At 51.2% G+C, this 25,353-nt stretch overlaps 4 protein-coding genes across 4 annotated transcripts in view; 3 read left to right on the forward strand and 1 right to left on the reverse strand.

Moving 5' to 3' along the window:
* Positions 1–611: 611 nt before the first annotated feature.
* Positions 612–2,542, forward strand: VOLCADRAFT_107386 (uncharacterized protein; the record flags this gene model as incomplete). The annotated part of the gene is made up of 6 exons (XM_002956726.1): positions 612–1,123; positions 1,337–1,480; positions 1,717–1,814; positions 1,944–2,096; positions 2,191–2,232; positions 2,397–2,542. The coding sequence occupies exons 1-6, from the start codon at positions 816–818 to the stop codon at positions 2,540–2,542; spliced, it is 891 nt and encodes a 296-aa protein (XP_002956772.1). The 5' UTR covers positions 612–815.
* Positions 2,543–9,715: 7,173 nt separating this feature from the next.
* VOLCADRAFT_107388 (uncharacterized protein) lies at positions 9,716–10,712 on the forward strand (the record flags this gene model as incomplete). The annotated part of the gene is made up of 3 exons (XM_002956727.1): positions 9,716–9,876; positions 10,094–10,257; positions 10,328–10,712. 3 exons carry the CDS (start codon positions 9,716–9,718, stop codon positions 10,438–10,440), a joined length of 438 nt encoding a protein of 145 aa, XP_002956773.1. The 3' UTR covers positions 10,441–10,712.
* A 312-nt stretch (positions 10,713–11,024) lies between these two features.
* On the reverse strand, positions 11,025–13,255 carry VOLCADRAFT_97808 (uncharacterized protein; the record flags this gene model as incomplete). Its single annotated transcript, XM_002956781.1, has 4 exons — positions 11,025–11,180; positions 11,259–11,487; positions 11,674–13,044; positions 13,089–13,255. 4 exons carry the CDS (start codon positions 13,253–13,255, stop codon positions 11,025–11,027), a joined length of 1,923 nt encoding a protein of 640 aa, XP_002956827.1.
* Positions 13,256–17,293: 4,038 nt separating this feature from the next.
* The window catches only part of VOLCADRAFT_97809 (uncharacterized protein), a gene marked incomplete at both ends in the record, with an annotated part of 9,697 nt that continues 1,637 nt past the window's right edge, over positions 17,294–25,353 (forward strand). Inside the window, 11 exons of the mRNA XM_002956728.1 lie at positions 17,294–17,378; positions 18,184–18,473; positions 18,930–19,013; positions 20,322–20,387; positions 21,221–21,459; positions 21,989–22,196; positions 22,567–22,652; positions 22,786–22,854; positions 22,988–23,062; positions 24,130–24,208; positions 24,494–24,616. Coding sequence (XP_002956774.1) covers positions 17,294–17,378; positions 18,184–18,473; positions 18,930–19,013; positions 20,322–20,387; positions 21,221–21,459; positions 21,989–22,196; positions 22,567–22,652; positions 22,786–22,854; positions 22,988–23,062; positions 24,130–24,208; positions 24,494–24,616 — 1,404 coding nt within the window. The remainder of the gene's footprint in view (positions 17,379–18,183; positions 18,474–18,929; positions 19,014–20,321; positions 20,388–21,220; positions 21,460–21,988; positions 22,197–22,566; positions 22,653–22,785; positions 22,855–22,987; positions 23,063–24,129; positions 24,209–24,493; positions 24,617–25,353) is intronic.

Below are 25,353 nucleotides of genomic sequence, written 5' to 3' on the forward strand. Positions count from 1 at the left end.
GCGGTCGACTCTGAGGATCCCCTGCGGCCTAGTGGAAATACCCTGTAAGTTTCAAAAATCTCACGCCTGGCTCAGCAAATCATGCAAGCGATAAGAAACTAGTTAAATACATTAATAGAAAGTAAAAATCCTTTAAGAAATCGCGTAAAGGGACTCCGTACGCGAAAAGCCGAACGGCCCAGTGCGTACGCGTACGCCTCGGACCCTAAGTCCGCAATAGTGGCACACAAGTTATCAGGGCCTCAGACCTGCTGATAACTTTCAAAGTGGACATTAACTTCCGAGCGAGAAAATACATAGTCCGCCATTTTCCTTCCTCAAGGCCCTACGCTGACTTTTGTATTTTCCTTCATCCACAGCCGCATTTTTAAATAGCCCGCTAGCCAGTGGATTTCACAGCAGGACCGGTCGAATTGCCCACACTCCAGCGATTAGCCGACAAAACAATAATGATTTGTGATTTATAAATTACACCCACTCTTACTATAACAATGGTTTGGTACCTTTAAAGCAACCTATCGTACGCGTATGCATATGGATCCGGGGCAGTGGAAACACCTGTCCACTAGCCGCACACTAAGTCCACATTAAAAATAATGTTTAAAAATGCGGCGAAGTGGAAACACCCTGAAAGCCATACACGACTCAGAGTCGTACTGATCAAAGCCAATCCATACCTATTCGGTAACGAACACAAACCCCTTACATTACTTTGATAGGGTATTATAAAGAGTGGTTACGTGTACGTAGCTTAGCTATCCATTTTGGAATTACTTGAAGCCGCCGACCTTTTCACGTGTGCACACTCCGTGCTCATGGATGTTTTAGAAGACTACGTTTCTCCTCCATCTCTCCCTAGGCCTCTTGATGGCAGCCCGGGCGTTACGGCGGTAGCCCGCGCCAATGGCATCAGTGGTCCAGTCGCCCACAAACTTAGGAACTATCTACGGCAGAAGGCTCTGAAGATGGACGCGTTCATTGCGGAATTAGTGAAGGCGTCCGAGTACTGCGGCGCCAAGCACGTGCAAGAGGCGCTGGTGACCACACTTGGCATCGACGCCTTGGAGTCGATCACACTCCTTCGTGTTCTTGTCCCCAAGGACAACAACGAGCGCCGGAACAGGTAAGGAATAAGGGTATGCAGAACGGGGGGCAACAGACTAAGCTTTTGATAAAGAAAGGTAACGGATACCCTGGGGGGGGGGTTTCACACATGTAATCTCCGTCTAAGGCTATCTGTCAGTATGCGCTGGCTATCTTGTGATACTCTGCAACTCTGTCACGATGTTATTTCAACACTTGCCATTCATTCCGTTCTCACTGACATGTCATGCAGTAACGCCTCATCTGTAACTGAGCCTTCCACAACCAAGCAAGTGGCCAAGCACTTGTCCTCCACCATACCATTGAAGTACCAGGTGGTCGTTAAGAAGGTTGCGAAGCCCGACGCCATCAAGATAAACAAGTGGTACACGTGCGGGTAGGTACAACATAGATTGATGTAGTAGACATGGGTACTTTTCTGCGCAAGATCACATAATGCTGGCACATTCTCAGGTTCCTTATCCTTGGGGTTACCTGAGACACCCTGTCGTCCGCACTGGCGAAGAAGGACAAGCTTAAGGGTGCAGTGAAGGACACAACCGACGTTGTTGACCTTAAGAAGTTGGGGAAGCGGTGGATGGCGGCGCTCTTCCGGTCACTGACTGGAGACAGCCTCTCAAAGGTTCAGCAGGAAGACAAGGCTACGTACGACGGTGTCTATGACGCCTTGAAGGCGAAGCTGCAGAACGCGATGGTCAACCATCAGTCAGGTAGAAAGGGTGATGTTTCGGAAACCAAACGATATTCAATCAAACTGTGCGTTACACCTCACACTCCCACAGTGCTGATCTTTACGTTAGGGTTTGAGTAACCCGCGTTTTGGATGCCGATGCATGCAGAGAAGAAGAAGTCGGACTCCTTTAAGGCCATCGGACTGACGACTGCAGACAAGGCTAAGCTCGAGACCGTGGCGACCATGGACGCCGTCAGTGCGACCGAGCTCTTTAAGGAGTGGGTGACTGCCCATGTCGAGGGCAGCACTCAGCCAGCAGGTAATGCATGCAAAGAAAAAACGTGGACGTTTCCTCAACCTCAAGACGACCTCAACCTCACTTGCAATCTGTGCCTCCGTGTTCTCTTTTGCAGGTCAGGAACGCAAGAAGAGCAACCACACGGCTGCAACTGAGGGTAAGTGAACGCCACTGCTCAGTAAAAGCTAAATACCCACGCGTTGTTACTAAGTTCAGACATGAAGGTCATGTACATTAACTACTTGAAACTTCCCTGTCATGCAATTCATCATGTTGCTTGTATCCCTTCCTAACTTCACAACAAAATGTATAACCCCCCAGGCCAGGCCAACGTTATGGAGACGCAGCAGGAGCCCCTCGGCCAGAAGAGCAGCCGCCAGGATGGGGATGAGGGAGATGATGGGGACTACAGCAGGGAGGACGAGGGCAGGGAAGACGAGGGCGAGGGCGGGGAGGACGACGGCTAGGGCGGGGAGGACGAGGGCGAGGGCGAGGGCGCGGAGGATGAGGGCGGGGAGGATGAGGGTGGGGAGGACGGGGACTGGCCGTACGAGAGCGGGGATTACATGGGCGGGGAGGACGAGGACTGGGAGGACGAGGGAGGGGAGGATGAGGGAGGGGAGGATGACGAGGGGACGGGGGGCAAAGTCCTGCTCGAGGAGTACGGCAGAAGCAAGAGCCAGAAGGTCCACAGCAAGTCCGTGCCTCAACCAACTGGGCGCCGCAAGGTCCTGGTGACCGGAAAACCTGACAAAGGTAAATTGTAGCTTCAACATGACAATAAATTACGACTACACACGGAACTTACTAACAACAAGGCAATAAATTACGACTACACATAAAAATTAATTTATGAATCACTCTCACTTTTTGTAGGGGCATTGGATGCCAGAGGGCGGCCCACGCGCCTGAGGCAACCCTCGGCTAAGGCTCGGGAGAGCCAAGAAACGGTGGCCATGGTGGTGCCTGCTCGAACCAAGCGTCCACGCCCTAAGGAAACCCCACTGGTGTTGCCGGAGGACCCTTCGGCTTTCGGGGCCACAGCGTCAAACCCCGCAAAGAGGAAGGAATCGTTTGGTGTCGGTAAAGGCCGAGCTGTACAGACCCGCGGGGCTAAGGTGCAGCAGGAGAAGGGCAAGAAGGGAGCCATGGCAGAGATTCGGAAGGGGGGGCTGAAGAAGCAGCGGAGGTAGCAGACCGCGGGCAGTGATCAGGAACCTGGAGGGCGCCTGTAGTTTCAAGTGATTCTTAATGTTGAGTAAAGAAGGGCCTATAGTCCTCGTGGTACCGATTGAGAGATGTGAGCAGGTTGTAGTAGGCCATTGGGCAATGCTTTGTGTAGGATAATATGAACCCGCTATGAAGCTGGTAATCGCTGTTTAATGCGTAATGGTCGGTTAACGTCCTGATAATATCTATGTTATTGCCCCATTACCGGGGACATTCTTGTAACTGGCCGCCTGATAAACGACCTGGTAAACACCCGATAATGCTGCCTGATTACCGGGTAACTGACCGATTACCGACCCTAGCCTTGTAACTGGCCGCCCGATAAACGACCCTGGTAAACCACCCTGGTAATGGAGCCTGATTACGGGTAACTGGCCGATTAACGACCCTAGCCCGTTAACAGCCCAGTAACCTTATAGCCTGGTAATCGAGGCCGGTTACCAGGCGTTCCCATTATCGGGCCAATAACATGCGGTAGGGCTTCGCAAAATTTCGCAAACATTCCTCGTTCACCGGCAGGCGCCCTAAGTGCTACGAAGGTCGTAACACATCCAGCTTCAGAAGAATAGCATGTAGACGTGTTGTTGGACTGCCACTGAACAAAATCTTAAACAAACGGACCTTCGTCGAACTCTCGACCATCAGAAACTGTCATGTCGCGAAGGCGCTTGTCTCAATAACCACTTGTTAGCACGTGTCATTAGCTCACTGTTAAGAAATCTTTCTCATTTCGCTTCCTACCACGTTTCAACTATACCACGTCTGCCACCGCCGCCGCCATGGAGCCAGCAGTGGAATTATTTACCCGCTTATTTACGGCCGCGCTGGCAGCGATTACGAATTGGCGACAGAATCAGAATGTGGCGAAGATGCTCGTCTTCAAGCTTGCCTGCTGCATTGCCTCCCTTCCTTCACATCCACGGGTGAAACTCGTCTTTCAAGGGCATCACGGTCTGGCACCAGTCGATGCGTCCCCAACAAGCATATATGATATGGAATTCGAAGATGGCAACGGCAAAGTAAGGACGCTGCTCGTCTTTTTGCTGTCATGAAGCCCGTGACGGGAGACACCTTCCAGGCCTCCTCAATCACAGCTTCCTGTGAGGGAAGCTTCAACCCGCGGATCTCGTTGAGGACGTACAATCTGCCGCCGTCGTGGAGAAGCCTGTTAATTTTTCTCGGTCCGATTTCTTGGTGAGGCCCAACAGGTGCCCCAGCACAGTGACCTGTAGGCAACATTTCAAAGGGAGTAGCCTATATGATGTGTCTCCCGTCCCGGGCTTCATGACAGCAAAAAGACGAGCAGCGTCCTTACTTTGCCGTTGCCATCTTTGAATTCCATATCATATATGCTTGTTGGGGACGCATCGACTGGTGCCAGACCGTGATGCCCTTGAAAGACGAGTTTCACCCGTGGATGTGAAGGAAGGGAGGCAATGAAGCAGGCAAGCTTGAAGACAAGCATCTTCGCCACATTCTGATTCTGTCGCCAATTCGTAATCGCTGCCAGCACGGCCGTAAATAAGCGGGTAAGGTGTATTCATTGTCAAACCTTGTGTAAGGGATGTTGCACTGTCACTGTGTCGTGCCTGAGCATACTTCGTTTTCCTTGTCCATACATGGTGAGCATTGATCCCCGTGATTTGTGATGCTGCCTGCAGGATGGGACGTCACTACCTGGGCCCAGTGGAATACCTGCAGTACATCAGGGAGAACAAGCAGGTGTGGACCATGGTAGGCTATAGTGGCATACAGGAGTACATGTGATGGATGTCTTTACAATTATCCCTTGATACACCCATATGTTTGTATTTATATACAAGCCTGCTATGTAGCCCGAGTGACTGTGTGCCAGAAAGTAGTCTCTTAAGCAGGAGCACGTGGGCACTTATAGAAAGCCTCATTCTTTCTAGTTAAGTGTACACCCCCCCCGCCTGCCTCCCCTAAGAGACACCCGCAGCAGACGCCCCCCTAAACACCCCCATACACAGAGGCACATGCAGATGGTGCAACTGCAGCAGTATCATTTGTTCATGCAGGCCATCCTATCGCACTGGTGGCACCACCGTTCGCAACAGCCTTAACCAGATTCATTCCTGGCCTAATCCGCTGCTTTGATGGTTGTGAAAGGTTGCCTCATGCATGCTTTTCCATCTCCTGAGTTTGTCTCTTTGGACCACTCGTATATGGTGCTGAACCCTCTTGAACCACGTGCATGTCTTAACAAATTCCATGGCCCTCATTCAAACGTTGGCAATGTTTTACTTGTGAACTGCCCATCATTTTGGGTTCGAGTTTTGCTATTGTACGGATCAGCCTGAATCCATATCACTTCCCATAACACAAAGACAATGCATTCAGCGCCTATTATTCTTGTTCAGAACATGCTGCATGTACCCATACTGTGCAGGCACTCTTGGCAGGGGATGCCACCCTGAAGCAACGGAACGAGGTCGGATTTGTGGGCGAGGAGGTGGTGTTATGGGGCTTTGCAAATACCGACATTTACCAGTGTGTACCCGTGGACACACTTCACCAGGACTTCAACGGTATCTCGATGCATCTCATCGAGGCTTTAAAGGCATGTATAGAGGATAAGTGCAAGCAACAGAAGGAGAGAGTGAACTTGAAGATCAGGGGACGGCTTGCCTCATATCGGCGTTTGCATGGTGGGGGTCGGATACCCAAGGAGAGCCTGTGGGCAGAGAAAACATGTGCAGAGGTACGTATGCTTTAAATGTTTGTGTTCCTTAGTTACTGTAAGCATGTATGTCATGCAATACTCCTCAGCAATACAGAAACCTTGCTTGACGAAGGTATAGTGTGACACCAGTAGTGTTTGCTGCCTGCTGTTACCTCCCCAACCAATGGAACATCCTTCCACAGGAGAGAGAGTGCATCATGCGGTTCATGGGCATTGCTCTCCATGACCTTGAGCAACTGGGACTGCCACGTGACATCCCGGAGTTCTTTACAGGTAGGTGCTCATTGTCTGCAGACCCAGCTGGGTGAAGCCATTGCTGTACACACCAACGCTCCTGATGAGGTTCTGTGTTTATATGTGCCGTGTATGTGCCGCTTGCTCCATGCAACCAACCATGCTTCATTGCAGCTTATGGGCGCTACATCCAAGTACGTGACATGCCAAGGCACACGACTGGAAGCCTCGCCTTTCTGGATGACCTAATAGCAAGGTAGGATGAAGGCACGAGTGATGGACAGTCAGATCACTGCTTCGAACAATGTACATGTTACATGTGTCACTCGTGAAGGCTACTACAGATATGAACATGTGTTCATAATACTGCTGTGTTTGCTTGCAGACTGCAGACAGATATGGTACGGCTGTTTGGCCGATACAAGAACTGGGGAAACATCCCCAAGTTCTTTAACATGCTAAAATACACGTGGTGCATCCGGCAATGGGGCATGACTGACTTGACAACGACGGGCCCCAAGGAGAGCTTTGTGAAGACTGTGCGTAAAGCATGGGAATTTACAAACAAGCATCCTGACACCATAGATAAGCAGGCAAGTGTGTACTAATCAATATCAGGGGTGTATTTGCCATCCATATGCAACGCCTAAGATGACTTGTGAGTGACATGCATTCTGTGTGCCACCGCCTTCATCATACAAATCTGGCAGGTTGTGAATAAGCTGGGTGCCATCACTGCTGGGGGGATGGCTGCTGAACACGAGGGTGCAGCAGCAGAGGCAACGGATAAGCACCTGGTATGTGTGCTTGAAGCTATGTATGTGCTGCAGATGTTGCTGTAACCTTCTACGATTTTATATGCCGCTACACGCCTAACCCACGTTGCATGTATCAATGTACCTGTGTACCAGAGAGCACAGGTACTCAGGGACAAGAAACATGCCATCGGCCGGTCAGGTCTCAGCCTTCCTTGGATACAGGCCATGGAAAAGGTTAAGAATCTGCAAGGTCGGTGTATGCAAGCTTGTATTTTCCCAAAATGTTGACCCAATGGCATCACACTATATGCATGTCTTGCATTTTTTTGCAAACAGATGAAGCAGCCTGGGGCATGGAGGGTGCAAAGTACCTGCAGCAGTGCCTTACAGAGCAGCTGGTGGCTGCCTGGGGGGTGTCTGCACAGGATCTGGATCATGCCAAGGTAGGCTCGCTGGTTACATAGGTTCATGATACAGTACTAGCAGGTTTAGCAGTGTTAATTTAGCTAGTTGTTTACTATGCAATGCATGTGAACTTCACACTTGTAGGTTGTCATCAGGCGTATGGGATGTCTTTACTACGCCCCACTTCACACCGTCACTTACATCCGTGGTGGCGGCCTGGCTAAGTCCCTTTTCAAGACCCAGGCATGCCCAGTGTGCGACATTTCAATCCTGAAGGGGGCTATGGTGTGTGGTACGGACGGGTAGGCAAATGGAGGTTTGGTTTCCATTCGTTGTGTGTATGTACTTCAGTTCTCTGGAGTTTGCTCATATGTGCATGGCCCTTGTGTGCAGGTGCAGCTACTGCTCAGCGTGCTCTACAAAGACAAGGTAGCAGATGTGGTGTATGTTAAGTGGTTTGATGCTCCAGAAGATGAATGGAACCGTGAACTGAATCTCCGTCCGCTGCGATGGCAGAGGTAATAAAAGTAGTTTACACACAGTCGTAATTTCAGTTGTATACCTCCCTCTCTTGCACTAACACTAACCATTGATTGTCCACACAACCTCCACTTCCAGGGTGACTGGAAAACCAGCAGCAGCTTATGGGTGTATCCCGTTTGAGTCCATTATCGAGAGAGTGTGCATTGTTCGGATCTTCCAAGTTAAAGTCAAACGTACACGTGGTTCCTCCAGCAGAAGCATGGATGATGTGGAAGAGTCCATGGGCAATGCAGTTCCCACAGCACAATTTGTGCTCAACGAGCTCATCGGCAGCCCACCCCATGGCCTTTTGCCAGTCGTGTTGGAGGATATTGCTGAAGAAGTCAGACAGCAGTCTCAAGAGAGTGAAAAGCGAAGCTTGCGCCCATCAGAAGCGCGGGCACTATTGGACAAGCTTATGGCCATCGAGGAATGGGAGCAATGGGAGTCTGGTTGCGTGTGGTCAAAAGATGATGACACAGATAAAGTTTCATCAGACGAGGCGTAGCAAAGACGTCCTAGATAATAACGACCGGGTAGAGGAGGATTGATCAATTGGGGCTCATGGGAGTAGGAAATGACTGTTTGTCTTGTGCTGATAGTGTCGGAGAATTTATTCTGTTAAGTGTTTTGGTTGTGTTTTGGAGTTGCAGCATTAATAGGCCAGATAACATGTGGATTATTCATTTAGTAAAGCAGACTGAGGGATTGTGGGCTGAGAGCTGAGATTCCTTGTGTGATGTGTGATAGTAACGTATGAAGAATATGTGAAAATTGTAATCCCCTGAGCTTCTATGCATCCCATATATTTCTGTACACAGATGACACATGTAAACAACATCCTGGCAAGTATACAGCATAGCCTAAACAAGGTCAGGTATAGGCTGTCATGTAAACATGAAGGCCTATTATGTGATGCCTATAGCAGTCTTGTAGTAGGCACTCGTGTACACACGCACCTGTATAGGCACTGTTGTTTACAACATCACATGTAGACACATCTGTATACCAGTCATGTTTACCACATAGCCTAAACAAGATCAGGTATAGGCTGTCATGTAAAGGCCATTGCATATTTCGTTATGCCTATAGCGGTCTTGTAATAGGCGCTCATGTACACATGCACCTGTATAGGCACTGTTGTTTACAACATCACCTGTAGACGCATGAATATACCAGGAAAGTATACACTACAGCCTAAACAAGATCAGGTATAGGCTGTCATGTAAAGGCCATTGCATATTTCGTTATGCCTATAGCGGTCTTGTAATAGGCGCTCATGTACACATGCACCTGTATAGGCACTGTTGTTTACAACATCACCTGTAGACGCATGAATATACCAGGAAAGTATACACTACAGCCTAAACAAGGTCAGGTATAGGCTGTCATGTAAAGGCCATTGCATATTACGTGATGCCTATAGCGGTCTTGTAATAGGCGCTCATGTACACACGCAGCTGTATAGGCACTGTTGTTTACAACATCACGTGTACACATATCTGTATAGCTTGGAAGTATACCGCATAGCATAAAGAAGGTCAGGTATTCTACATATATACAGGGTCCTCTATTAGGCAAACATGTACATATGTCCCTCTTTAGGTCTGGGCCTTTATTTCTCGTATAATACGTGTACACCTAACTGGCCTATATACCTTTCACCTATTTTCCAGAATATCTCGCCTATACAATGCCCGAAAAAATACAGACGACCCCATCTGCAGATACTTTGAAGGGTATCTACAATTCTTTGCGGGACTACCACCTTGGGAGCGACTCCAAGCATGTGGACATTGGCCCCAAGCTTACAGGTGCTCTTGCTGCTCAGTGTCGCATGTGGCGAGTATGAGGCCGACCTGGTGTATGTGCGGTGGTTTAATGCCTCCGGTGATGGATGGAATCGTTCCCTGAACTTGCGGCCCCTCGTCTGGTTTAGGTACGTATGGTGGGTGTATCTTATTTTCTTTCTCCCTTCTTTGTTAAGCATGGGTCAAAAGCTTTCTTGCATTCATGCCCAACATTTTGCAGAGCACATGAATGAAGCATGAGGGGCGGGGGCGAAAAGTACTCACAAATGCAGGGTGTTGTCACTGACTATCACTATCACTGACAGCCCCACAAACACTAATCCCACGTTTGCACCCACTCGTGACCCTTGACAGGCGGAGTGGCCAGCCAGCCGCATCATTCGGCTGCATACCGCTGGAGACAGTGCTGCAGCGGGTTTGCATTGTCCGTGTGCCCCCAAAGGGCAAGGGGGCACAGGCACCCAGTGCCAGTGGGAAGGGTGGGAAGTCACGCAGGGTTGCGACTGGCAACAGCAAGGGTGGGCACACAGCTAGCTGCCGAGCTGAACCCTAAGTTTGTCTTGAATGACCTGGTGGGGTTGCCCCCAGATGACCTGATTCCTGTTGTGAGTGAGGAGGTGATGGATGAGGTGAGGCCACGGAAGGATTTGCAGCCCTCGGCGGCTCGGGAAGAGCTTACCAAGCACTCATGGTTTAAGTAGTACTCAGTACTTGCGATGCTGGGATGGGTGGAGCCTGGAAGCGCATGCCTTGTGTATGCCTAAAGGAGACATGGATTTGGATACTGTGGATATTGATGTCGTTGATGACAACCAAGGTTGAGGTTTCATCAGCCAAGGTTGATGACAACCACTGGTTTGCTAGTGTCAATGGCAATGACAAACCTGGACCCGGAACCTGAATAACATGGTGGGTGAAGCCCTGGTGGAAGCTCAGAGAGGAAACGATTTGAGATTGTAACACATGAATAAGGAACGATGCCCGCCATCTACTGCCGTCTAAAAGATAATAGCCTATACCCGACTGTCTATAGACAGTGTCTATATCCGACTTGTCTATAGATAACCGTCTATATCCGCTTCGTCTATAGACGTAATCTATAGACGACCTGTCTATAGACGACTGGGTATAGACGGTCGTCTATGGGTCGTCTATTAGACGGTCGTCTATATCGTCTAAAAAACTCTTCTATAGACGAGCCGTCTAAAACTCAAAATAGTTCGTCTATAGTCACGTGGAAAAATTACAGACGATACAAGATCAATGATTTTAAGTAGGCAACGTTTCAAAGCCAAGCCAAGTTGGGCCCACCATACCAAGCCCAAGCTTGTAAACCAACATACCTGTCCTCAATCTCCTTCTTCAACTTCAGCGCATGTTGCAGACCCGCAAGCAGCTGCCGAGCCAGGCCCTCCTCCTTTTTCCGATGGCGATCGCGCACCTACATAAAGAGGACACCGCTACTTTCCATCCATGCAAAAACACTATTCATGCTGTAATCACCCAGATTTAAACTCACCAGCCCGTTGATGAAGTCCTGGCGTGCAGCTGGGGACATATACGCCGTGATGTACCAGTGTCTCCGAATGTCTGCCCAAAGGTGCTCGATTAGGTCCCCGAATGTGAGCCCCAGTCCAGGCATGTAGCGTGAGTTGTAGCGGACATTGCACTCAGGCTTGTGTGGTCGGATGTGCCATGGTCCGATGGCGAAGGGCAGACCAGCAGGCAAGTCCAGCTCCTCATAGATCCTGTGGAAAACAAGGCAACAGATATTCAGCTTCTTCACAGGGGAAAAGCTTAACTCAAGTTAAAATCTGAAAGGGACTAAACTCCCAACCCCTGACCAACCCCAGGGATGGATATAAAATGGAGACCTCAGCCTGTCAACTCAGGTTAACTTGAGCATGTGCACATTGTGTCCCCAGAAAGCTCACCTCTTGTAGTAGCCCTCAAACTTGCACGCGACATCCAGGAACACTGCCTTGACAGATGCCAGATCCATTCTCTGCTTCAGAGCTTCCAGCAGCACCTCGTAGTACACAAAGTTCTCCTCTGTATGCAGGCTCACCATGGCCGGGACGAAGCCATGCCTGCAAGCAAATGCTGCGACACCAAGGCGATCATAGTTTGCAGCACGCCGCCCGAAGACCTTGGCAGCTTTGAACTCAGAGCAAGAAACAGCATCTGGGTCCGCCATCTTTCCACGCTGCTTCAGGCGCTCCATCACCAACTTCTCCGAGATAAACAAATCACCAGCCGCGAGGGGTTGCAGGTCGAGGGAGCCACTGGCCGCAGCCTTAAAGCGCCGAAGGCCCAGGCATGCGTCACCTGACACAGCAACACACTGCCGCCAGCAAGCAGGGCAGTCCATCCAGCGGCCACCGCCAGCTGCTGCTACTGCACCAGCAGCAGCATCCGAGGTACTGGCTCCTCTGGTGGCATTGCAAGGCTCCAAGGCAAGGATGTCATCTACACCCAGGAGCTCACAGGTTCGCATCAGGCTCTGTACCCTGTCCCAATGGGCGGCCGCGGTTCCAATTGCATCTGCGATGCCTGCTGGGGTGGGAAGCCCATTAACCGCGTGTTGACGCTGGAGCATCTTGGAGTATGCTGAGGCTGAGCATGGACTCTCTGCACGCAGGAAGCAGACCTGCTGCATCAGCCCCCAGTCAAACCAGGCGACGGGCCGGTCTGGTGTGCTTGGAAAGCACCCAATCTCCAGAGGGTGGATTTGCCGAACAAATGGCAGCTGGGCTGGGCAGTGGCGGCACCTGAAGCATGGATATGGTGCTTCGATGCTCCCCTGCACTGTCACAAAGCGGACGGTCTCCCCGGAAGCTGTCTGGGTGGATGGTGCTGTGGGTGGACCCTCACGCTCTGCCCAGTCCGCTGTCAGGCACTGCGGACACAGCTCTGGAAGCCGGTCCCGTACCCGCGCATCAAATTCAGCTTCCAGGTAGGCCTGTAGGCGGGCTGCTGAGCCTGCGGCACCTCGGCCAAAGTAGGCAAAGCCGTAGAGGCCGAAGTTGAAGTATGACCGCTGCCAGTTGGCATGCCGTCGGGCGTTTGCCTCCTCAACAGTTCCCCTACGAGAACCCGCCTGGGGTTGTGGACGGGGTGGTTGCTGCTGCCGATGTTGGTTGACATCAGGCTCGTCAAACCCGTCAAGAGATGGTAGCTGCTCGTTGTTGTCCTCAATGGTTGGAGCGGGCAGATCGGGATCAGCGTTTCCAGAAGACTTAGCTGCTGCGGCACGCGCTGCTGCATTGGCAGCGGTTGAGCGACTGAGTTCCTCATAATACTCCCTGCCGGGACGCTTCCGAGGCCGCTTGGGCGGTCGGGGCCTTACCCAATCATCAAGCGTATCTTTTTTTTTTGCACAGGCCGGGCTACCCCCAGTGGATTGTCAGCACGGGTTCTATGAGAACGGGAGGTCCTTGAAGGGTTGAGTAGTTGCTCCGCGATAGAACGATAACGTCTGGACATCCCCCCTAAATTTTCTGCCTCCAAGCGCATACTGTATGTACGCAAACAACGCGTTTGTAATTATTACTATTATAATAGTAGAAATCAAGTTAGGGTTGCTGGGGTACTATTATTTTGCCGTGCGACAAGCCTGAAGATTCAAAAAGCGCGTGCACAGGAGAACTTCTTAAGAACAACCTATTCGTACTCCAATTGATTATTTGCTGCAATGGCGTGTTAGGTGCAACGCCATTTTTCCACTCAGTGAGTGGACATTGGTCCCACTACAGGAGTGGACGTACATTCGCAGGGTGAGTTGAGTGCGCAATCTTAAATAAGCACCAAGCGGCGGGCAGCAGCAGGCCGGGCCATTTAGCTTGAAAGGATTGGGTTAGTAAATATCAAAGAGCTTATTCAATTCGTTGACATTGCTGCGAGACTCGCTGCTGGGCGAGTGTCAGGGAAACATTTCCCGCAAAAACCACTGCTGCAGCATGTGCGGCATCCCAACAGCTCAGCTTAGGTTGCAACTGTTGTAAACTTGCGAGCTGCTCTGTGCATTACTTTATACAGCTCGGAGCGTGGTCTGCACTCCTTATTGCAAGCAAATGAGGAATGCGGCTTCCAGCCGCCATATAAAGGAACCAAAGCACGATTCCATAAAAGGACAACACCAGAGATGTCTGACTGGAGTCACGTCTAGTTCACGACAGCGAAACTGTAATTTTTACTTTTCTAAACATGTACTCGGGCCGTTCATATCAGTGAGCACAAAAGAACCGCAAGGGGTCCCTCGCACCGTGTTTTGTTATCGCTCCGTTAAAATGATTTTATGATAGAATAGATCCAAGTTAAGCAAACCTCATGAGTGAATTTCATGGAAATAATGGAGGTAGGGAAGCATTGCTCAATCCCGTCGTCGAAACCCTTTGCGGCGAAGTCGTAATACGCTGACGCTCGACTGGACGACAAACTTTATGATCGGGAAGCCTCCCTTAGACAACTGCTGATGATTGCTGCTGCTTTGGGTATATGATGGAAGCAGGTAAAGGCTAGTAAAAGGCCGATGCAGGAGTTACAAGAGCGCGGCGGCGTTTTCTTATCTGTGGTATCAGCATTGGGGGAAAGCAGTGTAGGTGGCGTAAGGCCGAAGGAAAGCCCTAAGGATAAGGGCATGGTGAGACCTGGAGCACCGACTGCATCGCGTGACAACCGGCCCCCGCTATGCCGCACATATTCGTGAGGCTGGCGGTGCCCGTCATGCCACTCGAGGTTTTGTCGATGCTACAGTCGTGACGCGACGGCAAAATGGTAGAAACTGCTGGAGCTCGGAGTGCATACCACCACCACGAAAGGCTGTCCAGTGAGTGGGGACGGAACCGCAGCAGCTGCACGGCCAAGAGCTGGTGGTGTGTGGGAAATTGGCTTGCATGCAGCCATGTGTGAGGTGCGTGCTGCATGGCAGCATCAGCAGCACCGTAAGGGCTGGTCTTCACCACTACACCAGCCTCCACATCGGTATCCTAAACATGGCACATGGCGTGTCAGCTTTTGGCCATTTCGAGAAGATGCCGAATGGCCACGCCCAGCTCAGGATGATAAGAACGAGAGCTAAATGTTAAAGACACGCAAATGCGTAGCAGCCACAGCGAGAGGGCCTTTACTTTGGGCATTTCCTAAACCTTCTGAAGCGCCTGACGTGCTGTAGCAGTCGCGTCCTGTGGTCTTTTGCAGGAACTGCTTATGTAGGTAATAATCATTTTATACAACGAATATTTTTAGGCTACAAAACGGCCATTGCAGATGTTACCATGTGGCTAATGATAAGGGAATTTCCCGTAAGGAGTTCTTTATCATATGCATCCCAAGCTAAGGAACTTTATATTTGTTGTTGCTCCAGACCATGTATCAAATGTTGCACTCAACAACGGTTATGCTTATTGCACCAGCTAAGTAGCCATTTTTCCTGCAGGAAACTGGGTAGACCAAATCGCGAAGTGTTCCTTCTCGCGTCTTGTCGCGTCCACCCAAACTCGCCAAACGGAGCTAATATCCTTCCTTCTGGCTTCTGGTACCTCGTTACATGTAGTAACGGAAAACCTAGAAAGGAAACTGTATAAGTCCCAGGAAAAACGAACTCGATTTCGATTTCGATTATCATTTCGATTCATAATAGAGCTGGTAAGAATGTAGGCTATAAAGTACTCCCTAGCTAATTGAAATTCGCACATTTCTGGCTTGAGAAGGCTAATGACACCGTCGGCGAGCGACTGGCAATGACTAAATGCTTCAAAGCTCAACAGTACAGATGAACCCTTAGAGAACCAGTACTATGTTTTCTTCGCGCGCACTGATCCTCTGCTGCTCCAACCGAGTTTCTCTTTGTTGTTACGCTAGCAGCCGCGGCGCGCCACGGCGGAGGGACGCCGGCCGGTGTCTTTTGCAGTTTAAATGTCGCCAACCCATATGAGAAGAGGCTTCAAGCCACACGCTGCATGTGTTTTTAAGTATATAGACATATGAAGCTCTGTGAAGGTTGAAGGACATCATTCCAGACCCTTCCAGACGCACAACTTCATAACGATCTTCTTTAACAGCTTCTCCTGCAACGCAGTTCTTCCCAGTTTTTTTCGTTTATTTGAGTGTACTTGTGTGAAAAGTGACGTGCCCGCTGGGAAAGTAGTTCGTTCAACCTCGTGACCTGTCGTAAAACATTACCAATGGGCGTCCTTAACCGGTCCGACAATTCAGTCAACACCAACCTTATATTGTAAAATAGTTATGTCATTTCGCATGTCCTGTTTAGAAACTCGGCCGAATATTACGCCTGCGAATTTGCCACTCCGCGCAGTCCCTCGATTACGACAAACTTCACACTTCCAGCAAATCGCGCTACCCCGATAGCGCTGTACCAGATGCGAAATGGTCAAACAAAGCAAAATTCTGGAGTTGTACTTGACTGGCTGCTGTACAAGGGTCTGGACTCATCCAGACGGAAAACAGCCTGGTTGAAACGAAACGAAGATAGCGGGTTTCGTTGAGGGAAGACTTGTTGTGAATTAGGCTTTTATATCAAGACTGTTTGGTAATGATTACTACTATTAGTATGGCTCTTCTGGAAGCCAAACGACTGGGCACTTTCCTTTAATTTATTAACCTGCCCACAAAGTTTGTTGATGTAACCTGCAGCTGCTAATTGCTTACCAGCCCCACCCGTTCGTCAGCAGACAGAGGGACGGCGAGGGCTAATTGCGGGAAGAACAGCTCCTTCTTTCCCGGCAACAGCAATTTGCCTCGCTATCGAATACTCTTGGGACCCCGCGATACTGCCGCCTTTACTGCACTTTTCGCAGCTCCAATACATCATATAAACTTGAGTTTGCTGGGTCACTCGTTGCTTGACGTTGCTTGCACACAACATGGTCAGACGGCGGGGGCGCCGATTTTGCATAGACTGGAAAAATAAGACGACAACGTCCACTGTCAAATTTGAAGAGGGTCATGATCTGGAGCCTTGCCTGTGGCATCCGGCGTGTCTGCACGTCACAGTGGTGCTTCTACGTGCTTCGTACATGGCGTCTAATGGAAATCGCGTTCCTTGCGGTTGTAAAAAGAGGCTCAATTAGGTTGTCTCTATCGTCGTTAATATTTAAAAAGTATTCTTGGCGCCACCACGGGGGGTTGGTTTGTGGCGCTTATATAGATTTGTCCAAAAGTTCGTTAGCGCGCATCGTCAGCAGTTGCCGTAGACGTGCAACTCGATACGTAAAATGGTACAGCGAGCCGCGGTAAAGCAGTAGTATGTTTTTATTTTGACGTAATTTAACGGGGTGCTATATTTGTACATGATTTGACTGTGTCATTTGTTAAGCAAGGCGACCAAGGTAGAGGGTAAGCTTCGAGTTACTCGGAGAAATCGCGAATTGTGCTTAGACTTTGCCATGTATGTGCGCAGGTTCCTGATCCACCAAGAGATTTCGCGATTGAGCCTCTTAAATGGTACCGGTGCATGCATGAACGTCAGTAACGTCACCGTTTCCTGCCTGCTTGGCGCGCTGCCTGATTCCTTAAGGAAAAGGCGCCCAGTAAATGATCAGCAAACTGATTTTACGACATCTGACGACAGCATTGCTTGCAGTGTTGGTTTCTTCCGCAGAAGGATCTCGCGGTCGAGGTAGGTTCACCGCGTTTTCACAGCTGCCACTCGGTAACCGCAATGAAGAAGCTATTCACATAGTCATTTTTACTTCCTATAAAATTAGAAAAAAAATATCAGGGTGAAGAACGGGAGCGGCGCTCTTTGCCATTGCAATTACAGTTTCCTGGTGAGCGACGGAACATTCCAAACGGTACCGGAGTTGCGCAGAATGACGGTACCAACAACCCGCGCTTCCCGCTAAAACTTAATGACATACAGACGCGTCACCTTGACAGTTCTACGGAAGCGGACATAAGCCGAGTACTGTTCACAGTTCCCATACCGTTAGGTGCTAGGTCGATTATGTCATCCGACGGGTTTTCCGTTATCGAAAACCCTCTCCTCACGTCCCCCCCTCCCGCCCCCCCGCTCCTGCGGACGTGCCCATGTAGTCACGGCCAATACCTTATGCCCGGCTCGCATACCATGGTCCCAAGCAGGAAAGCAGATATTGTCGAAATGAAAACACAGGATTCTCTAGGTTAAGGAATAAACCTATATATCTAGTTCCCATATTAACACCACCTGCGTGTGGATGAAATGCTGGGTCTGGTTTAGTGCAAGAGGTAGGACCTGGCGTCTGTAATGAAGAGGAAAGGATGAATCGTTGGAATGGCTGCTAGACGGTCCTTTTGCGTCCAGTTCCCTGTCATCATCGCCGCTCTTTTACCCACACCTCGCTGTCCCCCTTCCCGCCCCTTCTCGCTCCTCACTCCTCCACGCTGTCGCTCCTCACTCCTCCACGCCGTCGCTCCTCGCTCCTCCTCCTCGTCCCCCCCAGGTGCCCCCTCCTCGGAATGTCCCCTCGTCACCGGATATGAGTTCCACCGCAAGCAGGAGGCGGCCAGCGTGCTCATCCTCGGCACATCTGCCGCCTCTTCGCCTGACAGCATCGCTGAGGAATGTGGAAACACGAGGTTCTGTAACGCCTTCACTGCCGCCGGTGACCTGCTGTCCGTCCCCATGTTCCCCGTGTTCACTGACATGGAGGGGGACGGCAGCGCTGCTGACGTGAAGCCATGTGACGGCACCTACCTCTCCAAGCGAACTCTTTCAGGCCTGCGCCTGCCCGTAAGTTTGCCCCTACTTGGTCGGTTTCCAGTACAGGTTGTCTAGGACAAACGGCGGTCTGTCCTAGGTCTAATAGGAAAGAGACTTTCCTATCACACCTGCCGTGCATGGGATTGAGACCTAGCCGTGCACAAAATCCAGCACAAAATCAAACAAGCTAACACATATCCACCCAGATAGGACATTTCTTCGAAAGGAAACTCTGAAAACCAACTCTGAAAAGCATGGATTCTTGTCCCCAGGAGGCCCCGGTGGTTTTCAGACGCATTGATGTACATCTCAATCTGTCCATCTGCTCAGATGTGCACAAGCGTCGTCGAGAGATGCTACAGCCATATGACGTGACAATGCCGGCTGTCACAAAGTTAATTTAATGATTGCGTCACCGGTCATCTGTCGTGACTTCACTCCTGGTGTGAGTGCATCTAATACATAAAACCTATTCCGTACACACAGGCCGACATGAAGCTGGAGGCTTTGCGCCGGGTGGGCGCTGAAAAGGCCAGGAATCTCCGGGCCGCCGTAGCCGCAGCCAAAAGGGTGCGTAGACGGGTGGATGGGTGGTCATCTTGTTGTCCTGGTGGCGCCTGCAGCTGCACTAGCAGAGCTTGCAACGGGCTAGGTGTGCAGCGGGCGGCTGTGGACCTTTAAGGAATGTGTCTATCTGTAAGCCTGATTCCTAGGCCGCTGTCAAAGACACGTGTCCTGCGACATCATACTGTAACGGTAACGGTAACGGTAGCTGTAGCTGTAGCTGTAGCTGTGTGACGACGCATTCCCGCAGTCCTATGCCTACCTGGTAACGGTAACGGTAACGGTAGCTGTAGCTGTAGCTGTAGCTGTGCGACTACACGTCACCGCTCAAACGCCTAAGGTGAGGAGCGGTCCCTTCAGTGTTGTGCTGCTAGCGTTGATGAAATGAACCCCTTTGGTTCATTCCCGAAGGGGAACCCCTTTGTTTCAATCGACCTAACGGAGGGTGTATCGGCTCTCGACTCTGTGGAGTTTTTATGGTCTGTAGACAGGTTCATCGTAAAATGGGTAGGACGGAGAAGTCAATCGTACATAGATTCGTGATATATAGCTTGGTCTATAGATCGTGCCATGGCATTGTGGTAGATAGGTCTGTAAAGGGATGGGTGATAGGCACTCTTCAATTCTACAGACGCTCCCGCACACGCACACACCCACACACCGACATACCGACATACCGACATACATATAGGTCAGGCACTACTGGTAAAGCACATACTGATGCCCCCGGAGGTTCCGGGATCGAGATCTGTCAGGGTCGAAAAGTCCTTCCGATGGTGGAAGGTTTAAAGTGCCCATAGTCGATGGACGGTGGTGACCTGGAATAAACTTGACCTGCGAGCTGACCAGGAAAGGAGTTGAGCCGCCGTTGATCCGGCAGATTCCGTTGGATGCTGGTGGTGGGTGCGGAACCTGAGCGATCCACTGAGAAGTTGACTAGGGTGACTAGATGAGGGTGCCCCGAAACACCGGGGAAGGCAGGGTCTGCCAGGTGGCGGCCGCAGGGTGAAGATATGACCCCCCTGTTCCACACATCATACACACAGACACACAGACACACAGAGCCGTGAATGCCCAAGCAGCCTCGCCCGGGGTCTGTATGTGCAATAGCTGGCCGCTGAAAAGGCCTCACAAGATGCTCGCAGAGATGAAAGAATGCCGGATATACGTGTATCACCATCTGCACTACACATGATCTACGCCGACAGGCAACCCATGCACCTGACACACTTGCCCTGAGCCCCTCACGAGCCCTGCGTACGTACAAGCATTCCAGCAAGTCCATGAAGGCTTTCTCGCTTGGCCCAACCGCAGGTAGCTGCAAAGCTGAGGATGAAAAATCGTAATCCTCGCACCGCCTATCGCCTCCCCGCGGAGGAGGTTAGGAGCGCTTTTATCGCAGCACAGGCAAGTTTGCAAGCGTCCATCCACTGCTGCTTGCTTCATTGCCTGTGGGAAGGTGGAAATTTGTGGCGCATGCTTGCGGGCAGTTGGGCGGGGATTTGGCAGGTGACCAGCCGCTTTCGACTTTGTGTTTTGTGGGCTGAGCGCTCGGCGGCTCGCATGCATGGGTGGGCCAACGTGGTTGCACGGTACGGCAACCTGGGAACCTATGCATCCATGACTGTTCGCTGTTCGGTCATTACATTCACCCGACGCCTACTGGCAGTTACGTGAGAAAGGACTTCCCGATTCCTGACAGCCGTATCCGCACATGCCGCCGGTTGGCGAAAGCGTCTCTCGCGTGTTGTTAAGGATGGCCGGGCCAGCTGATGGGGAGGCTCAAATGCACGTTTTAAGAGCTATATGAGCTCTGTAAAACGTTTGATCGTCTTTAGAACGCACGCCTGTGGTATAATAGGGTGGACGGTACCTATCTAACATGCCATAGGCACAATCTCTACGTGACCAAATTTATTACATACGAGGACTCCGTCACAAAGGGCTTTGAACGGGGTTTTACAGCGGGTTGCGCGAACCAGGCTTTGTGTGTCATGTAGGATGGAAGACGGTGGCACTCCACGCCCATGCCCCGTTAGGTTGCACACCTTTTTGGCAGTTTTTCGGTCAGCAGTCGTAATTTTCGTTGGTCAGCCAGGTAGCAGCCGTTGGCCAGCAGCACACCAGCGCAGCGGCATACCATACCATGTAGCACGTGTTATAACATCCTCCTTCACTTCTTTTATACATCTTGCACCCTGTGACTCGTTCAGACGGCGCTGGATCAGTCGAGTGTCACAGCCGGATCCTACATGTACGACGACGTACTGGATGCGCTGTCGTACCCGGAATGGGACTCCCGTTTCAGCGGTCCTTTCAACTTCGTCAGCCCCGTCAAGGACCAGGGGGGTTGCGGCGCGTGTGTTGCCTTCGCCGCCGCGGGCATGGCGGAGGCATTGATAGCGACAGTTAACAACGCCTCCGCGTACGACATTGACTTGTCAGAGCATTGGTGCGTGCAGAGGGATCCCTGAACATCTGCGTAATAAAACGGTTGGCACACGTGCGCTGCGCACATGTTCCAACACCAACATGCAAGTGATGAGCTAATACAGTGTTTGGGTTGTGCGGGGGGGGCCTTCTGCGGGGATCTGTTGAGTCACTCCGACTGTGACCTCACTCCGCTTTCATCATTGATGGATGTGAGTGGTTCTGCGTTTTGTGTGAATTCCGATATATGTACGGCATCAACCACCGAACCACCTGCTGCCTTCTTGTTATTGCTGCATCAGCAGCAGCAGCCGGCACCGTCGCAACCCCCTTGGCGGCGTGTTGCCCATCATCAGCACCCCAACACATGCTCTACTCCTGATACTGCGTTTGCTAAGCTGCATTAGGAATGCAGCTGTTGACTCTATATATCAATGCTGCTGATGCCAGTTTTTTTCTAGTTGCAAAGAAACCTGCGTGAAAGCCCTAAGAATGAGACTTGAACTGGCTTCCATGCACGCACCCTGACTTGTCGCCGCTGCCGTCGCCAGGCTGTTCTTCTGCAGCACTTCGTCAGGACCCCTGTGTGAGGAAGGCTGGTACGCCTCATCCGCTGTTACCGTCATAGCGAACCAAAGCATACCGTTTGAGTTCAACTATCCATACCGGCCAGACGCACCCTCTTGTAAGCTCCTTTCGCCACCTGAACGGAGGCCAGGCGGGGTCTTCAAATACATCTACATCACTGATCTCACTGCGGTGCGTTCTTCGCGCATGGCGTCTAGAAGTCCATTTTGTTGTTTTGCAAATGAAATCATCACCATCATTCGTTTGAAGTGTTCGTCCGGGCCTCATCCATTCCTAATGATGGCGCTTTCGCACATCCACTGTACAGCTGGCCGCTGCTGAAAAGGCCTCTCAAGATGCTGGCAGAGCGCCTTAACGCGCTTATGTATTGCTAGACGTCATGTGTGCCGCCGTACTCTGTACCACAGCTAATACACACACACGCATCCATCACTTCGCCGTGTTCATCCGTATGGGATGTGTGTACGACCATTACTATGTGTATGCGTACATAGACACATAACTCGTGTCCCGCCTGCCCCGCTTACACTGACCGCCACAGGCTAAGCAGCACATCCGTACGTACGGCTCTGTAACGACTTTCTTCGCCGTACATGCTGATTTATATACGTGGTCTCCGGCGTCAGGGTGAGTTGGCGGTGGAATGTCCTGATCCGATCAGATGAGTCATCAAACCACGCAGAAACCCACGAGCATGATACGGGCACGCCGTGCTTTGCCTTGCCTTGCTTTGATTTGCCTTGCTTTGCTTTATGTGCAGCGCTTCTAGAGTTTATGTCTTATCGGCAGCGCTTACATCGTTTGTAGCGCATGCTCTAACGTTTTTAAAGTGCGTGCAGCCCTTCCATCCACTTAGCAAATGGATGGAAGCTACTCTTGATGAACCTCGAGGCTACTGCAAATGCGAAGGGCAAGTTTCCGCCCCTTTGCTTCCTGCTGCCGTACCTTGTCGTACTTTGCAGCCCTTACGTCTGGGATGGCGTGAGCCCGCAGACAGGCTATCACCAGATGGCGGTGGTGGGCTACAACGACACAGGGTAAGGACAGCAGACTGCATGTGTGTGTGTGAGTGAGTGTGTGTGTGTGTGTGTGTGTGAGTGTGTGTGTGTGTGTGCGTGAGTGTGTGTGTGTGTGTGTGAGTGTGTGTGTGTGTGTGAGTGTGTGTGTGTGTGCGTGAGTGTGTGTGCGTGTGTGCGTGTGTGTGTGTGTGAGTGTGTGTGTGTGTGAGTGTGTGTGTGAGTGTGTGAGTGTGTGTGTGTGTATGTTACATGGTTGGGGGCGCGTGACCCCATACCTGTAAAACTACCCATATGAGCCGAAGGCCCAACGGCAAATACCAAAACGCCTAAAAGCCATGCATGCGTTTTTCCTGCTCCATAAGGGTCGCCTCCGTGCATTTGCTTGGGACAAAAAGGTGGCTAAGCTGATTGTGTTTGCTGGTGGGTACTTAGGTGATGACAAGCTCACAAGAACCAGGCTTACAGGCATCACGCCAAATCTACGTAACCGTAGGTTACCTTGCTTTGTCCATAACACGGAAGCCCATCATGCATGTACTTGCACTTCCCCAAAACATGTCTTACCTGCGTGTCAGGGGCGTGTTATGTGCCGGCAGGCTTTTCCGCCTGTAATGATTAATGAAGTGCGTTAACGGCGCGTGTGCGCGTGTTAATTATCGGGGGATGCACCGCCACGATGATGAGTCAGTAGTCCATTTCCATTTTTGTACGGACGCGCCGTCAACCGTTCCGTTGCCAACACATCGATAAGCACCCGGGTACCAACTTAACGCGTTACGATTTTGTTTGGCTCTAAGAGAGAGAGAGAGAGAGAGAGAGAGAGAGAGAGACTTTACACAGTTTTTTAAATCTTTTTTTGTTGCTGTACCCAGTGTTGCTGATCTTTCCTTTGTACGGTTTGGAACAGACACGCGCTCCAAAGTGCATGCCACGCCAAAAGTGATACAGTAAGTAAGCGTTATGAGTAAACAAAATCCAGTGCAGCAGGCAGCTCATGTACGAATCCTGCCCATGTTTTCCACCTATAAGCGCCGCCCGTTCTCCCCTCGGGCGTCCCGTCATTTTGTCCCATCCCTTCCGTACAGTTCGTACTGGATCGCCAAGAACAGCTGGGGCACCGGTTGGGGCGATAAGGGATTTTTGCTTATGTCGTACAATGCAAATGTCAGCTTCATGTCAGGGGTTGGCGATAACATCATTGGTTTACTTTGGTTGCCACCGCCTCCGCCACCACCATGGCCGCCGTCACCACCTTCGCCGCCGGCTCAACCTTCACCACCGCGCCTTCCACTGCCGCCGCCACCATTGCGACCGCCGCACCCACGATATCCACAAGCGCCGCCGCCGCCATCACCCTCCATTTCCCCGCCACCACCATCACCGATGCCGTCACCACCGCCGCCATTGCCCTCACCGCCGCCGCCATTGCCGTCACCGTCGTCCGTACAGCTGCGCCCGTCGCCCCCGTCAGCCCCCAGACCGCAGAAAGGTGTCCGTGATCCGCCTTCGCCGCCACCTACATTCCCGCCCTCCCCGTCATATCCCAAGCCGCCGTCGCCGCCACCATCAAGGGTCCGTCGGCGCCTGCCCCCGCCGCCGCCACCGCCGCCTCCACCGCCGCCTCCCTCCCCCTCGCCGCCGGCCCCACTTCCGTTCTGTGGTGACGGCTCCTGCTCGGCTGGGGAGACGTGCGTCACGTGCCGCCTAGACTGTGGGGCGTGTCCGGTGTGCGGTGATGGTCTGTGTTCAGGTAATTGCGATTGTGCTAAGGCGGTGTGATGGGTGTGGTGTGATTTCCCATCACAGCTGGATGTAGACAGGCACGCACAGGTTCAAATTCGCAGTCTCATCATTACGACATTAAGCAGAAAGCATTTCACGTCAGAACCGCTTGCCGATTCTGTACCACATCAGATTTTATAGATTTAATGAATATAAAAAGGCACATTTGCAAAATGGGAGAGGTCCTTGAACTCGTAAATGTTGCCCCTCCGTAGATGTCTTTACGGGTTTTAGGGAAATAGGAGCCTTCCAACAGGGGCTTTAACGGACAACTAACTGCTGCTTAATAAAACATTAGAAATCGTGTTAATAGATAGATCCTAAGTACCTTAGTTTATGGCATCCCTTTGGGAGATGCACCATACAGAATGGCAAAGCACAACAAGCAACCTGGTGCTTGCGGAGGCGAACCCTTCCGTGAGAACTACAAGGACAAGATTTGACCTGCTGATCTGCATGAGGCACTAGTTACATGCCTTTACATGCTACTCTGCACAACCATCCTCTGTTGTGCAGAGTGTTTACCG

The sequence above is a fragment of the Volvox carteri genome, assembly GCF_000143455.1.
Source record: "Volvox carteri f. nagariensis unplaced genomic scaffold VOLCAscaffold_65, whole genome shotgun sequence".
NCBI lineage: Eukaryota > Viridiplantae > Chlorophyta > Chlorophyceae > Chlamydomonadales > Volvocaceae > Volvox > Volvox carteri.